Source organism: Electrophorus electricus, chromosome 1 (assembly GCF_013358815.1).
Source record: "Electrophorus electricus isolate fEleEle1 chromosome 1, fEleEle1.pri, whole genome shotgun sequence".
NCBI lineage: Eukaryota > Metazoa > Chordata > Actinopteri > Gymnotiformes > Gymnotidae > Electrophorus > Electrophorus electricus.
The window spans coordinates 34,771,300-34,789,545 of record NC_049535.1 but is presented as its reverse complement, the minus strand read 5'-3'; the positions used below and the strand labels follow the sequence as shown (position 1 = coordinate 34,789,545).

Here is an 18,246-nt window from a genome sequence, read left to right as displayed (position 1 = left end):
GCTGAAGTGCACATATCTTTTAGCGACTGAAGGCCCTCAAGGCACACAGTCCAGATGGCAGTCTGTCTGTGTCCTTAAAGCACCAGCTAGCTAGAGCATTTGCAGACATTTTCAGTCCCTCTTTTTCCTTTTCTGTTGTTCCAACCTAGTCCTCTGTTTCAAACTTGTCACCTTGTAAAGACAGCCAATGTGATGTTTAAATTTCTGCCTTGGTCAACTGTAAGTGCTGTTGTGAAATGGAAGCATCTAGGAACAACAGAAGCTCAGCCCCCATGATGTGGTAGACCATGCCAACCTGAGAAGGATGTAGAGTTTAAAAATCACCCCTTATCTGTCGCATCTCCCACTACAGTTCTCCACACTGCCTCTGGACAGAACATCGGCTCAAGAACTGGCATAACGTGCACTTCCATGCCTGAGCAGTTGCACACAAGTCTAAAATCTCTATTCACAATACCACGTCTCAGCCTGGGTGGTGTAAAGCAATGAATAAACTTGGCTTTGGTGGATACCAGAGAATCCTACCTAATGTCTAGTGCCAACAGTAGAGTTTAATGGAGAGGGATGATGGCTTGTGGCTGTTTTTCAGGTTTTGGCTAGTTCCCTTAGTTCCTGTGAAGGGTAATATTAACGTTACGGCAAAGACCTTTCCAACTTTTGATTCCTGTTCCAGCATGACCATGACCTTGTGCACAAAGCAAAGCTCGTGAAGACAATGTGTAATGAGTTTGGTTTGGAGGAACTCCAGTGGCCTGCATAGAGGCCTGACCTGAACCTGAACACCTTTGGGGGAAAAAAAATGGAATGTTGATTGTGAGCCCGGTCGTCTCAGCCAACATCAGCACCTGACCTTACAAAAGCTCTTTAGACTGAATGGTCACACCCTAGACGCTTCCACACAATCAATTCCAAAATCTTGTGGAAAGCCTTCCCAGAAGAGTGGGGGGTATAACACACAGAGAGCTCACTTGGACAGCATCTCACACCCACACTAGACCTTGCAGGGACAACCTCACACACCCACACGCAGACCTCACAGGGACAACCTCACGTGCAAACACGCAGACCTCACGTGGACAGTCTCACGCACCCACATGCAGAACTCATGTGGACACCTTCACCATACAACCCCTAGTCACTCTTTATTACAACAGTCATGTATTAGCACAGAGTAATATTTAACAGCTCACAGCATATTGCACTCTGCCTGCTCATGTACACCCCTCTTCTTTCTACTCAGGGTTTACTAGACAGGTTGCCTGCAGTGTGTGTTATAGTGTGTGTATAGAGTAAATGATGTGTGTATGATGATGTGCATAGAATGACTGTGGCTTGTGTATTCAAACCAAATGTGGGTAGGGGGAAGAACATGACTATGTGCGTGTGCATATGCCGGTGTCAGTACTGTCGTGTTGAAGTAGTCCTCTGGATTTACTGTCTCTTGGCTAGACCAGCAACCTCTCAGCATTATAGATATTTCGACATTGTCTGAAAAACATTGTGTATGCCCAGCACACAAACTGTCTGACATCTGTCTTTTCCTGTCATTGGGTTTGGAGTCTGCTTAATGTGTTGAGAAGTTTGGGAGCTCATTTACAGCGATGGAGAGAAAAAAACAGGCAGAGAAAGAGAATGAAGCCTCATCTTTGATGTTGACTACACCTTCTTGAAGGAAGGAAAGTAAACAGGTACATTCCGAGTCCCGTGTCCTGTTCCAGCCCGAGCCCCACTTCTCCGGTTCTGTTACGAATCCCATGTCCTGGTCCAGTCTGTGCTGCTCACTTACATGCCATCAGTTGAGCTGTTTTTACGCTGTGGAACATCGTTTCACACTACTGTTTTCCTGTTCTTGATCAGTATTTGAAATACTGATAATTCTTGGGTGTTTGTTCCCACTGAGATGGGAGAAGTGTATCGGTTCCCATTAAAAATAGGAAGTGTAATTTCTCTTTTTGTGTTGTTTTTGTGGCCTGATCTCCTCCCTCTGTGTATGCAGGGTGGTAACCACTTTGACCAGTATGAAGAAGGCCAATTGGACTTCGAACAGGCATCCTTGGACAAGCCCATAGAATCGGTAAGGTCTCAACCATCACCTTGTTGCCATTGAGCTAGATTGCTTACAGTGTGTGTGAGAGAGTGAGTGGATAATTGGTCCAGTCAGAGATTATAGTCACACCTCCTCTGCTGTCAGCCCCCCCCATCTCTTCACTCTTAAAATCAGATACCCCTCCCTCCTTTCTGTCGTGTTTTATGTCCCTTCAGAGCCCCTGTAGAATCATTCCCTCAGTGATCACTTCTGGTGCCATAACCTGTGTGATTGTTACCATAATCACATGACATGGAGGAGATCTGGTGGACTGTACCAATCACTGTGATCGGTCCTCCTTGTTTTGCCTCGTTTGATCAGACTGTGTGTGCGCGTGTATGCGCCCTCGCGCGCGCGCGTGTGTGTGTGTGTGTGTGTGTGTGTGTGTGTGTGTGTGTGTGTGTGTGTGTGTGTGTGTGTGTGTGTGTGTGTGTGTGTGTGTGTGTGTGTGTGTGTGCGCGCGCGCGTTCGCGCGCGTGCCAGGTCATGCACCAAGCCTTTCTGTTTTTAATTTTGAAATGCTCCTTGATTGTGGATTGGATGACACATTGCCTCTCATTAAACCAAAGTGAGGAAGGCTAGATCACAGTAGCTGTCGTTTATCAGTGAACATGATGCAAAGCCTTAGGGAAGCAGACACATGGGCTGTCACACACAGGAAGGGGGCATGTCAGAGAGCGTAGGTGGAGTTACTGCTGTAGTTACCCACCATGCTCCATTTGTGTGCTCCACATGCTGGGTGGGTCCATGTTGCTTCAGCAGTGGATTAGCTGTTGCACAGTAAGAAGGTTAGGCTGCACACACTGCAGCTGTGTGGGAGTCCAGAGCTCTGAGTTCTCTCTCTCTCTCCCTCTCTATGACTTGCTCTCTGGCATGCTCTCTCTCCCTCTCATACTCTCCCGCACGCACACATGACGAGTAAAATACAAGCGTGTTTGAAAAACAGAAGTTAATCTAACATACCCAGTGAGTGCATATATGTGTTGAATTTAATCACATGCTAAGGTTTCACAAAGAGACACATTAACACACAGATGATCAGATGACCACCAGAACCACTTTTCTGTCATTTACACACATACTGCATTATGTCTTCATGAAATGTCTAATCTGGTTTGGGCAAGCTAGCAGTGTGTTATCCAGTCTACAAAAAGGATGTAAGAGTAAGAATGTCTCTGTGTGTGTGTGTGTGCGCGCGTGTGTGTGTGTGCACGCGCGCACATGTGCACCTGTGATCAGTATTTGTGTGTGTGTGTGTTTTTGTGTTTGTGTGTGTGTGTGTGTGAGTGTGTATAGGACAGTAATTTCAGATGTTTGCAGTATTGTACACAACTTGGGGTGTTGACATTTCTCTCCTGCAGCGAGTTGGCCACTATTAGCTAAGCAGCTCTGACCCGGTTTGTATCTGCACGCTCTGCTCTCCTACTCCTGTCTCTGTAGGGGCTCCTTGTAACGCTTCTCTCTCTCTCTCTCTCTTTCTCTCTCTCTCTCTCTCACACACACATCCCTCTCTCACTTATCCTGTCTCTCTCTCTGTCTTGCACACACCCCTTCTGTCTTTCTCTCACACTTTCTCTCAAAAACTGATTCTCTCTCTCTCTCTCTCTCTCTCTCTCTCCAACACAGTGATTCGGTGTACAGTACCCTCTGTCATTATGTGCTGGCATGGTGCTTGTGCAAATGGGACTGCATTTTTTGCTGACTAGGCATGTAGATAATATCGCAGGCGGCCCGCCTCTCTCTCTCTCGCTCTCTCTCTATCTTATCTGTCTGTCTATCTAGCCCACATTCAGTACCCCCCTCTCTCTCTCACCCCCTTTTTTACACCCCCTTCTCTGTTAGTCTCTTTCCTTCTTTCTTAGTCTACATGCCTGACTACCCTCCTGCTCTCCATATTACCCTCTTGGCTCCAATGCGTTTTAGCTTGGAATACTTAAAATACATTAATACATAATACAGTTGTACATTACATTTACTGGGACAGAAAACAAATGTTAATTTTAGAGTTTCAACACAATGAGAAATCTTGCGATTATAATTAAATATTTATAAGTAATTAAATATTAAGACTGTGGTTTTTATCATGTATCTGTTTATTCTTAGGCTGTAAAACCATTGTCAACATCAGTGGCAATGTCCCTCAGCAAGAATGCCCACACCATCAGCAAAACATTGTGGTGAATGTGGGTATTAAACCTTTGGAAGGTTCAACTGCAAACAGAGCACGATGTTCAGTAGTTCTGCTACGCTGTGGTATGCGGTACGCTACCGTGTGTAATGCTTTGCTTAGGGTCAGCAGTGTGGAGTCACCATCCCTGCAGGACTGCCTCCTAGTTCTGCCGCTGAGGCTGTGAAACTGGTTTCCTGCTGTTCTAAACCTGCTGCTGCCACCGTCCAAAATACTGGCCTGCAGATCGTAGCCATTCTTGATTTGGCCTTTAAGTGACTCGGATCACAGAAATGCACAAATAAACACATAACCCTTTATAGGTTTATAGGTGGAAAGGAGTAAGCTCTTTTCCAGCAAGATTTCTCAGACTTTTAAGATGAAATGTAGTTCAAGATCTGCCCACTGTACAGGCAGATCCCATGATGGAAGGACCCCAGAGAGGGCAGGCGAGCAGGAGAGGTGGCTAGGCAGCCGCCTGACTGAAAAGATCCCTGCTCCTGCGCTATTGTCTGTGGAGGGGCGTGGAGGGTGGAGACGACACACGCAGAGAGATGCGCAAATGTTTACGGTGCCAGACACGATGGCTGTCACTGTCTTCCACAGTTACACCCAAGATTGAAATGCATGACTCAATTCATCTATTAGAATTGAATACATGTGCAGTTACATATGCACTCACACACAGACTCTCTTACCCACCAATTCTGGGCAAGGGGAATTGCCCTTTGTTCTTATGTTCTTGAAGCAGAGGTGGGTTGAAACACCAGAAATGCTTTTGTATCAATCAGCAAGTGGATGGAACTAGGACAGTGACAGCTATCCTTCAGCGCGCGCGTGTGTGTGTGTGTGTGTGTGTGTGTGTGTGTGTGTGTCCTCGCTCTGCACCCCTCTTGTGCCATCTTTGTGTGTGAACCGTAGAGAGCTAGAGGTCTGTGCTTCTTTAACTGGGATTGATCTTCTCTCATGCTTTTTTATCTCCTGTCCCATCCCCCCATTCTCCCCTTTCGTCTTCTTTCTCTATTTTTTGGTTGTGCATGTGTTAACTTTATCCCTCTCTTCTCTTCTGTCTGGACCCCCCCCCCTCCCTTTATGGTTGTCCTTCCATACACCCCACAACCCTGGGAGATGTGCACTGGGCAGCTACAGAGTTAATATATTCTCCCCCCCCCCCCTCACACACACAAGGACTGGTCAGTGTTTTATCTAGAGTTGTGATCACTTCACTTTCACTCTTTTTGTCTGTCCTGTCTATCATGCACATGCGCGAGCGCGCACACATCCACACAGGGTCAGTGCTGTCTATTTTACACTATGCAGTACCTGCACGTCTCCTTTTCACACTTTCAGTAACATGAGGCACATTAAGGGCTGCACACATTCCCATCTAACTGCTCTTGACTTGAGACAAACATATGGTTAGGTGTTTTGAGTGTTTAGTTCCAGAAACAAAACAAATATAAGTATAACTGTGTACACATTTACAGCGTGTATCAGATGATCTCCACACACACACACACACACACACACACACACACACACACGGCGGAAGGACTGATCCTTCTTCAGTCAGTCAGTCTGACAGCTCAAGTCAGAATTTGATGTTCTGAGGGAAAGGTCAAGAGTTGCTCTGACTCCTGTGCACAGATCCCAGAATGGCTCTCTTCAGTATGCTCATTGAGTGGTGCCAGTTCACCGCCTCTGGGGCAAGCCGGTGGGTTTAGAGTGGCTGGAGGCTGGTGGTAGAATGGAGGGTGGTGGTAGGCTGGCTCACGGCTCAGAGTGAAGTGTGGAGCACAGGACTATTTCCATTTCCATTCTGCAGTGGAAAATTATTATAAAAATACATCCGTAGAGGCGAGGGGGTATGAGGATAAACTAGATAAAGCTACAGCTCTCTCTCTCTTCTGTGTAGTTCCTGTCTAGTCACCTCTGTCCATTATCAGGATAATGGCTCCTATTTCCCTCCCTCACTTGTTTTCTGAGCCGTTCATGCCCCTCTCTCTGACTGACTGACACACACACACACACACACACACACACACACACACACACACACACACACACACACACAGGCGTGGAGAGCAGCTGTCTCTGGTTCCCAGTTAAATACAGTATTAATAGCTCTGGGGTCTGAGAGCAGGAGTCACAGCACACGTCTCTCTCTATCAAGCCCACCACTACAGCCACAAACTGCTTCTTATTCGGTTACACTCTATTTACCTCTTCCCTGGGCTTTTACGGTGTTTGGGTGTGGTTTATATCAGGGGGTGGGTGGGTTGGTGTGTGTGGGTGTGTGTGTGGCCTTTCTCACTAAGGCAAAGATTAGTTCTTCAATCCACTTATTTTACCAAAACCTTTAGTAAGACACTCCAAATGTTACAGAACATATGACATTTGGAAAACACATGTATTTACACATGTACACACACATATGAGAACACACAAGTTTACTCTCTCTTCACCCCTCTTTAATAGCAGCTCAGTGCACTCTCTCCACCAACACACTATCCTTGTGGGAGTGTACCCATTTAATAACCTTTTTTTCCTTCTTACATTTTTGAATCATTTATTTTAACAACTACAGACTGACAGTTAGTGGGTTTGTAGATGTCTGACACTGTCACTGTTGTAATTTAGTGGAAAGATTGCACTTGTCAGGCAGTGTGAACAGTAGAGCGCTGTAGAGGATGGACTTTTCTTCTGTTGTGTGTGACGTTTGACTGTTCTTTTGACAGGCCAGGGTTTTAAAAGCCAGGTTCGTATGGACATGTTTTCACTCCACTTGCACTGCTGTTGGACTATCGGCGTTGTTGCTTTTCATCTGTCTGTTTTTTGTTTTGGCACACCCATCTGTTCATCCGCACAAAACCCGCCCACCCCGCCTCCAACCCCCCTAGCCCCTCCCACACCACCTTCTGGTCACGCCTTGCCTCTGACCCAGTCACAGAGCCTGGTGATGCCAGCATCTTGTTCTGATTGGCTATTTGGAAATATTCTAAAGTCCATTCTAAAGTAACAGAAAATTATCTATTTTTTAACCTTCCTCGTTTTGTTTGTTTGTTTTCTGATTGGCATCAATGTAGGATTGAATTGTTATGCAGAGACCACTGGGTAGTATGAGGTCATCTGAATGCTCACCCTGTTTGGATGCAGGTCCTGTCATCCAAACAATGTGATGGTGCGTGCATGTGCATGTGTGCGCACTACTGTTACTAGATTCCGCTGCAGAACCACTGCATTGCAGACAGTTTGACCAGGGCTCACTGCAAGAGTATCTGCACTGCTGCTTTTAGGATCTCTGTCTCTCCCCCACCCCTCTCTCTCCTCCCCCTCCTTTCTCCCCTTTACACGTTCAGCAGATGCATGAGATCAGTTGCTCGTCATTTCATCCCAGTCCTTAAGGGACACACTTTTCAGTCAGGACACATTATTTCCACTCTGCTGTTGTAATGCGCTGGACTCTCTTCCCAAGTGCTATTGCAGGATGTTTTCTCTAGAGATGGACTGGTCCTGCCCTCAATTCCTCATTGGTTGCGCACGCAGCTTCCTGTCATGCTGGCCATGCTGGCTGTAAATAAAACCAAACATCTGTAGGGGCAGAAATACGGCGGTAACTGGCCACTGTTCCGTTCCATCTTGCCTCTCCATAGTTTGAAGGGCAGAACAAGGCCAGGTACGCCCGATTTCTCAGGAGGTTTATTGAGAGAACCTAATTTTATAAGCAGACAAAAAAAGTGCAGGTGGAGTTTGACAGAACACCACGAATTGAGGAAATTGAGCATAGAGAGATGATCTCAGCCCTACCTTCCCTAAATTAAAAAAATGTCAATTTTACACCGTCTGTTTGTAGCTAACTGCATTTTTTTGTTTGTTTGTTTTTGATTTGTCAGAGAAAAGGTGGTGACAAAGATATTTTTTTAAGAGGTGTGTTTTGTGCTGGTGACCTCACCTATCCCGACCATAATGCACTAACTCTGTTTTTGACTTCTCCCCACCCCCCTGACCGTGAGACCACCACTCATTGGCTTGGCCTGCTTCAGTCTAACCCCGCCCCCTCTAGCCTGCGCCCTCATTTTAGATGCCTTTGTATGTCACCTCCCTGCGCCTGTTCTCATTTCTAACCTCTGTCCATGGCACTTGGTCCGTCCCTCCTCCTCCCTGTATGTGCTCCATATACAGGCAGTACTAACACCGCCGTGTCCTTCTGTTAAAGTGGTGTAACACAGATCTGCATGCTACTCAATGGGCGTTTTTGGTATTCACCTTTCCCACATTTCGTATGACTACGTTTGTGCCTTTTTTGTCTATATGAATATACACATATATATATATATATATATTTCCCCTCTATTATGTCCAGGTTTGTCTGTCTTTTTCCCCCCTCAGTATGCTTGGAATGTGACTCGGCACACATTTTGAAGTGACCTTTTTGGCTGGATTTTAAATTATGATGGAATAGTCTTGCATTTCAGCCTCCGCCCCCGTTTTTTAAGCCTTAGAACAATCTCTTATCCTGACACATTCAAACACTTCTCCTCTCCTCCCAGACACACACACACACACACTCTGGGCCTCCTAATGGTAACACGAGGCCCTTGTCTCTCTCCGTGTCTCTCTTTCCATTTCACTTTCCTCTCTCTCTCCTTCCTCTTTTTCTCTCCCCCCCCCCCCCCCCCGCACTTTCGTTTCGGCTGCGTGTACCGTATGTCTCATGGTGGCCCTGTTGTCATGGTGACCTCACAGAAAGCTTGTGAAGTTTATCTCTGTATGTTTACACATGGTGTATGCCTCCTCTTTCTCTCCTTGTTTATTTCCTCCTAGTTTGTTTGTGCATTAATCTCTCTGGAGCGGTTTATATATGTATGTATGTATGTGCCATGATACGTATATATAACCGTGCCTTCCCGTCTCTTTCCTCTGAACTTGGAGGAGAACGGTATACTCAGAGGTGTCCCCCCCCACATGTGTGGCTGGCTCTTTTAGCTTCCCTGTACACACTGTAGATCAGCCTGTAGACTCAGTGAGGAACTCCATAGTGGTGCAGAGACCCTGTTTGTAGTGGGAGCTCCAGCCTGGGTAGTGTGTAGGAACGGGTAGGGAGCCCTATAACATGCCTCTCTACCTCTCTCTCTCCTCTCACCCCCTCCTCTCCTTTACCCTAACCTCCTTCCTTCTAGAACTCTGAGCAAAGGGAGTTTATTGATATCAGAGGGTGTAGTTTACGATACATTATCATAATGATGTTGATGATTTATAACGAAGACAGGCGAAGATATTCTTATGGTAGTCTTGCTGCCGTGTTTGTGTGCTCATGTCGTCTGTGTGTGTGTGTGTGTGTGTGTGTGTGTGTGTGGAAAGCTCCTCTTATTATTGGAATATTTTGGTCTTTTTCCTCTTCTCCTTCTATCAGGATAACATTGGTCATCGGCTACTTCAGAAGCATGGCTGGAGACTCGGACAAGGCCTGGGCAAAACCATGCAGGGTAAGGAGTCGCTCTCTCTTTCTCTCTCTCTCTCTCTCTCTCTTCCTTCCTCCCTCTCTCCTCTTTTGTAGAGTTTCATAATTTTACCCCGCCCACAGACCTTAACATCTCTTTCTGGACTCTCACTGGTCATGCCATTGGTCAGTAGTTCTCATATGAAAGCAGGACTATGGAGTTTTCACAGCTGTGCTAGTGAAGGGCTTCTGTTGGTAAATTGGTGATGATCCCTCATTGTTGATGAATGTGTAAAGGCAGAGATGTCAGGATGGGGAGTGGGGGTGCTGTATTGTACCATAAGGCTTTTAGACCTGGGGCAGTGTGTCTCTCACACACAGTAAGAGTATATTAGTAGAGCATATTGCCTCTGGTTTCTAGATGAATAAATAAAGGAATAAATAAAAGATCTTATCATACTTAAACCGAATGAAGCCGAGCTCCACTATGAACATCACATCCAAAATAGCCAGAGAAACTACCGGGTGTTTGCCTCCCTCTGTCTCTCCTCTCCCTCTGTCTATTTATCCTCCTCCCTTCTTCCTTCTCTCCTCTTCTCGCTTTTCCACTTCCTCTATTCCTCTTTTCCTCGGTCTCCCTGACTCTGTCGGTTGCCGGCAGAATGTCAAAATCGCCCCCTTGTTACTGCGACCTTGTTTACTGGTTGTTGGGTGTGGTGTAGTGTGTGTGTGTGTGTGTGTGTGTTTGTTTGTTTGTTTGTTTGTTTGTTTGTTTGTTTGTTTTCCATACACACAACCCCTCCTTGTCTGTGAACAAACCGTAGCATTGAGACACAGGCAACGATGGGATTGGCAGTCTACTCAGAATACACACTCTTCACTCTCAGAACAAGCTCATACGTTTGTAGAATTTGCTTCTTAGCAAAGGGATGGTGGTGGGACGAAGCTGCAAGGGCGGTCCTGTGTGTTCCACTTTGAGTCGAATCACACACACCATCCAAACTGCAAGCTTTGTCAGACGGACCCTAGATTGTACAGCCATGTGGACTAATTTGACTCACAATGATCTCTCATATGCCTGTCAGTGACAGCAGTGTGTAAATGAGTTTCCTTATGGTTGTAATATATGTGAAGGGAACTAGTGGGGCAAACATAAGATTTGGTCACACATGCACACAGCCAATTCACTGCTGCAAATGTACAAGTCTGGTGAACTATAACTACTGAACTACTGTGTGGTGTATGAAGGTACAAGTTCCAGCCTGGGCTAAGCTGACCAAAGGATATGTGCTTTAAAAAGTGAGAAAGAAAGATTTGAAATTTAGAATTTCACACATGCCACACTTATCCAGTTGTTCATTTATCCTCCTGGATGAAAATTCTTGCAGTCTTTAGAGTGTTTCTATCACTTGTAAGGGAGTGATAATGGAAACAGTACACAAGAGATACAGTGGATACTATTTATAATTAGTATAGTTATGATTAACACAACGCTTTGTAAACTGTTTTCACATAAATCTAGTTCTACTTCCAATTTAGTGGTGAAGCAGAAAACATTTCCTTGAGCCTTCTAGCTGTTAGTGCAGTCATATGTGGTCCCACCAGGAGAGGAAAATAATGTGTGCTTTTAAATGGCCATGGCTATGATGTAATCAATATTTTATTCCCAACAGGAAAGTTAAAAGGTGGCCTCAAATTAGAGTGCCTGGCTGGAGATTGTGCGTGCTGCTGATAGGAGCCGCATCTCTCTCTCTCTCTCTCTCTCTCTCTCTCTCTCTGTCTCTCTCTCTCTCTCTCTCTCTCTCTCTCTCTCTCTCTCTCTCTGTCTCTCTCTCTCTCTCTCTGTCTCTCTCTCTCTCTCTCTCTCTCTCTCTCTCTCTCTCTCTCTCTCTCTCTCTCTCCTCCAAACCCTACATGGCGAAATACAGGACAGTGCAGCCGTGTGTTGTGCTCAAAGAGCTAAGATCCTTAACCGAGCCAAAAATGAACATCACTCTGTATAGCACTAACTCTCTCATGCCCAAATGTGTATGTATACACACGCGTGCGTGCTTCAGCATGAATGTTGATGCTCAAATATGCAATACAAAATCAGCAGCTCAGATCAAGAATCTTTTTCTAAAAACACACAGGTATGAACACACTTCACTGAAAAAGCACCCCTGAATAAATTACCTTGCAAATGATCTGCTACTGTGTGTCCCTTTTATCTTTCTACTGTCACTGATTACCTCTCATTAAACTATCCTACATATTACTGAAGTCACGTTTTAATATGCTATTTTAAAGTGCTATAGAAAAATCCAGTATGGTGTATTAAAGAGGTTGTGTTTGCAGTTCAAAACTGTTGAAAACTATGAGGGTCTGTCTCTCTCATTCACGTTGTCCTCTCTTGCATGGATAACAATGTCATAACTGGCAGAGATAGGGGCTATTCAGCAATTGATCAGTGAGTTCAGAGGGTTTAGAGGACACGCGCACCCCCCAGTCGGCTCAGTGCAGTGTATCAAAGCAGTCCCACTCCATAGCCCTCTCTAATTGAAAACATCTGCAGAGTGCTGAGCTGTGCAGGCTTGCTGTATTTGGCCGTATGTACGTATATGTGTGTTGAGGGGGTAGATTGTGCTGGTATGCACAAGTGTGCTTGTGTCAGGGATTGCAGAAGGTGTGAAGTTGTGATTTGAACCTGCTTTCCTCTCATCAGCTCTCCAGGCTATGTGATGGGGGTTTGCAGGGTTTTTGCGTTTACAAGGTGACTGCTTGCTTCTGCCTTTTAGACTGTGCTTAGTGTGAGATGTTTGGGTACTTGTTACACACACAAAGATACCTCTGTTGGACAGCGGTTATTTCCCAGCTGACTTCATCGGTGTGTGTGAGAGAGAGAGCAAGAGAGAGATCTGTGGTGCTTTATCTATTCACTTCTGTACAGCATGTTCCATATGCCTTCATTCACCAAGCTGAGGACACACAGGAGCTGCAATGAGCATGACAGCACAGAGGGTAACAGTGAGCATTTTATTGAACATCTTTATACTAAATCATAAATTTGAACATTCTAACAAAGATCGACGCAACTGGATTGCAAGCTTGATTAGGATGCATCAGTGCGTGACCACACCCCTAGTTCAGTGAGATCAGATCAATGAAGAGATTTCTGTGTCAAGCTTTGCCTCTTGTTCTAGCTACATTCGCCAAGCCACAGAGGAATCAGGCAGTAGCAGCACTCAGAGTTCTGTTTCCGTGACAACAGTCGCTCTATTGGTTGCTCTCATGACACTGCCGTCATGGAACCCTCAGCACTGTGGGACATGCAGCTGTAGACCAAGGGTGAGCCGAGCCTTTGCTGGTGCAGGAATACCTTACAGCACGACCCTGAAACGTTGAGCATCTCAGCACGGCCCACGACCCATTCTCACTCACACAATGTTAGCATCTTCATCTCGTTTCTGTAGAGCTTTTGGTTATTCATTATCGTAATGTCGTGATTTAGGATGGGGAGGGGTAGGATCTGGTCACAGCTGTGTAAGCAGGTCTGTATTCCACATCAGAGCTGCTGTCTGTAGACTTTAGCTTGAAGGATATTGATGAGAGAGAGGTTCATGGTGAGGCTGGGAGTCTGGCCACCTTGGGAGAGGCTGAGCGATCAGGTCACACTTTGAGAGGCTTTGGGTGACCCTGTTTCTAAATGCTGTTAGGTGTGCATGTTATGGCAGTCTGCAGTAGTATTTCTGCCGGCTTGTTGATGGAGGACGTATCAGTGCTTTATACAAACGTGTTTTCAGATCGGCACCACTGGTCCAGAGGGTGAGCTGTACTCTGTATAGCCAAAGGTATGTGCATACTTAGTTGAGTGTGGGGCTTGTTCAGAATATCTGATCAATGTGACCTACATCTGACATGGCCTGAACCGATTTGAACCACCCCACATACGCAGGGGACAAGTGACTCGACCGTACAGACGGAAACACCTGACCGGCCGTAGCCCGTTGCCTCACTCATTGTCCTGCTGTTCTTTTAGATGAGTTGGTTTGGTGTCACACGAGTCGTTCAAGCTCCATGGCTGTCCTTGTCACAGGCAGAAGCCGCTGTTCTTTCCTTCATGAGTAGATGGTGGAAGTGTGTGCGCGCTAGGTCTTGGACGGATCATCAGCGTTTGGCTGCGTGCAGCTGGTCTGAATGTCCATACCTCCTCAGAGGACCTGTGATGTTGGACTGTATAACCTGTACACACTTTCTCTCCCGTACAGAGACCTGCTTCCTTCACAGGATTGAAATGTTTCCCCAAATGCTTTGAGTTTCCATTGTATTGACTGTTTTTTTGATGTTGTTTTTGTTTTTGTTTTTTTGTTTTTTCTCTTCTTTGTTTTTGCTCTTACCTCCCCCCTCCCCCTTTTTTTAGGTAAGGTTTGTAGGAACCCTTTTCCCTTTTTGTGTGAGTGTGGGTGTGGGTGTTTTTGTTTTGAGGATGAAATAACTCTCCCCTTTACAGTGTAGTCTTAACAGCCTCTCTTAGTTCCCTCCTATAAGCTTCAATTCTCTAAACTTTCTCTGCTCTGAATACCAGTGCTGTGAATCTAAACTCACACTAGAATTTAATCTGTAAATTGTAATTTGTGATTTCGTCCAGGTTTCAGTCTTTTTTCATTTGTCAGTTTATTTCTGGCTGCAGTGGGGGTGTTTTGATTGGCTGTGAATATGAGATTGGGTTCTATGATTGGCTGTGAACATGAGATTGGGTTCTATGATTGGCTTTGAATGTGTCTTCGCTTTTCCCCCCTTTCCCATGATTCTTTTGAATGGCTTGCAGAATGAGCCTGAAACTCCGCCCATCTTCCCCGCCCCCTTTTCCCGCCTATCGGTCGGTCTGTTTGCTTGTGTCCACTCTTGTGAAGTGACTGTAATGTGCGTGCGTGTGCTGTGTCAAGTATGAGTGTGTATGTGTGAGTGAAAGTGTGGGTATGTGTGTGGGGGTGTGTTAGTGTTTGTCACCAATAAGGGGGTGGGGGCTCGGGTGTTCTGGCTTGCAGAGAGAAATTTCACACCATCTTGCCTGCATCTCCCGTTCCCCTCTTGTGTATGTACATATTTATCTGAAAACAGCACCCTGCCAGTCTCTTCTCCCCTCTCCTGCAAAGCATGCGGGTCTTACACACCCAGTCTGGGTGTGTCTTGAGTTTTGAGTAGTGCAGTGCTTCAGTGAAGTGATTAACTGAACACCACTGAAGACCGAATGCTATTATAGACATTGGTAAAACGCTGTGTCTTACTGCATTAGTAAACTTGCAGGCACCCATGCTGGTTCCTCCGGTCATCTCCTGCTGTAGAGCGGAAGACATGGAGTCACAATGGCCGTGTTCTGAGCCGGTCAGATCCACACCTCGATCCGCAGGCTCGCTGTAGCCTGAGGGAGCAGACCAGGCAGGGTTATGTTGGCGTTCTAGCCAGGGGAGAGTCAGGCAGCAGAATGTGATGCGCTCAGTGGAGAATGTGTGCTTGTGTGGAGGTGCTTTTCCCATCAGAATTGCATCTATAGTTCACAGAAGTCGGCAGCCTTCCTTCTGATCTGGCTGTTGGTTTTACTTCATGCACGTAAGGAAATTTCTGTTGTGAACTACAAAAGCCAAAAACTTTGAAAGAAAAATTATTTTTTAAATGATTTTTAGTGTCATGGAATCACAGTGAAGGGGCATACTTGACTCTCCACCCAATGTGGGACCATTCCAAACCTGTAAGAATCATTGTGTGACATGAGGAGGTGGAGATGATGGTGAGAGAGGCATCCCTGCAGTCGCCCACGCCCACAGCGGTGTGGGGGTACACCAAGGCCTCTACCCCTCAATCCCCAAAACCCCAACACCCCTGACCCCTCTCTGTGTGCCTCAATCTTCCTGCTTAACCAATTGGTGTTTCTTTTTTGCAGCGGTTTGATCCCGACCATGTTGTGCTGATGGTAAACTTAGTGGTAAATGTTATTTTCCACCCCTGATTGAATTGGTTAATTTATTTTTATTTTATTTATCCTTCTTTGTTTTTAGTTTTGCTTAATTTGATTTTTAACCCTTTCTCCCGTATTTTATTTTTATTTATATTCTTGTCATCGGAGCACTAGTGTTTTAATGAGCTTCTTCTACTGTGTCTGCCTCTACCTGTATAAGTCATCGTCCTGCTGCCTGTGTCAGACTCTTATAGAGCACTTCTCATTGTTTCTCCTTTTGTTTTCCGTTTTGAATGTATTTATTTGAGATATTGTGATTCGTTCCACACACACACACACACACACCCTCCTTTTTTCTGGTTCAGTGCACATTCCTCATCAAATGCCTAATGCTAGATGCGTTGTCACATTTGTTCCCAAAAGACTGATTACTGGGAAGGGAATAGATTGAGATCATATTAAATTGAGCCTGGTTTGGGACTCTGACCTACTTCTGTTATAGGAGTGACCAGACACACCCCTGATTAATATGTTGGGTGTTGTCTCTTACAGTGGTCACTTCAGACCCCTCTTCAGCAGCTGTACTTCCCCACGAAGGGGGGGGGGAAAAAAAACTCTTTCGGCTGCAGTTTTAAAATCTGCTCGTCTTCGTACAGCAGCAAATCCAAGACGTTCTTGTCCCACTGGATTGAACAGATCACATAAACACAGTATCACTTAATGAAAAAGATCCCTTGGTGGGATGTGAGTTTGGGGGTTGGTTGGAGTCCCAGCAGGCCTGCTCTCCTCTGTCCCGTTGTTACCGGAGCAGAGTGCCGTGTGTCTGAGGTTGGAGCAGTGCCGCTGGGCTGAGGTCGGATTCTCCAAACTCGCCTGCTGTTTGAGCAGAACAGTCCCTAACGCCACGCTTTTCCCTATAGGGCTAGGAATTAAAACGACATCTGTCGTCCAGGCAGTGCTTCAAGCCTGACATCTTTTTGCCATACTTAAATTTTTATGTAGTTGTAAAAGATACTGCAATAAATTTCTATTCCCTCTTTTTCTTTCTTCCTGGTGTTTCTGTACATTCTTCTTGAATGTTGAGTATTGAATAGACAGCCAAGTAAACACTCCAGAATAAAGTACTGGGCCACTTTAGTGGGTTTTCAATGTCTCTCTTCCTAGTGTAAAGCACAGGGGACTAATTATGTCCTAATGGCAGGTCAGATAGTGCGCCTGACTGAAAGCTTTTCTCATTGTCTCCAAGCTGCAGACTTTCTCCTTTTAATAGGTGCTTTTTCTGCTTCCTTATTGAAACTTATTGCCCTTATAAGAGCGCACTAAAACTGTTGGAAGTCGAGAGCAGGTATGTTTTAATTTGTTTGCTCTAAGGAGAAGACAAATATATATTTGATAAATATATTTGAATAAGTTGAATTTAAAATAATCTAGCTCTGCAAAACATCATGATTAAAGGTTTTTGTGTTAACCTGTTGATTAAGTATGTGTGAAGGATATGGTGTTAATCTCCAAACTTGTTAATCCCCGACATGTAAGGTTGAAAATCTCTGCTTTTCTTCCTGATCGTGGCATCAGAAGTAGCTGTGACCGCGAGGTGTGCCAGAAATGTGCTTCAGAAAAAGTTCCGTATTAATTCCTAGCCCTTGGTTATGGAAAATCGATAAGTGTTCCCAGTCATGAAACGAATTAGGTTAGTTAGTTAGGTTAGAATTAGGTTAGGTTAGTTTATATTGCAGTTTAGGTATGTCTGACCTCAGCCCAAAAGCATAAACCGACCCAGCATGCTCAAAACTAATCCGTTTCAGTGTAAAAAACAAAAAACGAAGCCAAAGCTCTGATTGGAGACTGATTGAACGTTACCATGGTGTCAGTCTCCGCAGCAGCAGTGTAGTATGACTTAGTGTGACTGTTCTTTTGCCTTTCCGTCATTTGAAACTTCCCACTCCCTTTTCCTGTTAGTGTGTCTATCTGTCTCCTCCCCCGCCCCCGCCCCCCACCCGAACTCTTAGGTAAGTAACCCCCCACCACCCTCCCCCTCCTCTGTCACTATGGCAGCGTCTGGCCTGTGACATCACTCTGCTGCTGTAGCTCAGTGCTTGTTTTTCTCTCTGCTTTGTTTGGCTGGTTATGAGTGGATTAAGCAGTTATGTGTCAGTTTCCAAGTAGTTTTGATTCCTTTTTTCCTTTTAATTTCATTCTGGTTGTTCTGTTTTTTTCTCGTTTATTATTTGGTCTAGCCCTTTTCACAGCTGGCATATCAATATCAAATGTTCCATTAAGCATTTATAAGACAGAGAGAATCGCTGACTTAAGTGGTCCCGTTAGCATCACCAAACGTCTTTCGGACCCTTACGAAGCACAGCCCAACTCTGCAGAATTACATGCTGACTGATCTGAGGGGCTGCAGTAGTAGTGAGTATTAGCATGCTGCTGTAGTGCTGTGGCCTGCTGCAGTACGTGCAGTCCCTTTCCTCCTATCCCTGCTCATCTTGGACGCTCCCCCAGGCAAAATCAGATGCCTCCTGTGTCCGCGTCGGAGACCTGAGTGCGAGCAGTATAATGTGTGGAGGCGGGGACACTGCGACAAATTTGACAAAACTGCCAAATGTCTTGTCGTT

The 18,246-nt window shown here is 45.5% G+C and overlaps 1 protein-coding gene across 6 annotated transcripts in view; it reads left to right on the top strand.

Annotated features, from left to right (window-relative positions):
- Positions 1 to 18,246, top strand: part of gpatch8 (G patch domain containing 8) — a 39,706-nt gene that overhangs the window by 6,891 nt on the left and 14,569 nt on the right. The window contains exons 1-5 of one of the 6 annotated variants that reach the window (XM_035527217.1): positions 1,994 to 2,074; positions 3,448 to 3,483; positions 6,992 to 7,011; positions 9,667 to 9,739; positions 14,093 to 15,655. Coding sequence is in view for 4 of the 6 variants with exons in the window: in XM_035527211.1 (XP_035383104.1) it covers positions 9,568 to 9,739 (172 nt within the window). In the remaining 2 variants the exon portion in view is untranslated. Of the gene's footprint in view, positions 1 to 1,993; positions 2,075 to 3,447; positions 3,484 to 3,873; positions 4,270 to 6,991; positions 9,740 to 11,536; positions 15,656 to 18,246 lie in introns of those variants that run through there. The other 5 variants (XM_027029786.2, XM_035527211.1, XM_035527213.1 and 2 more) reach the window with 5 other exon arrangements.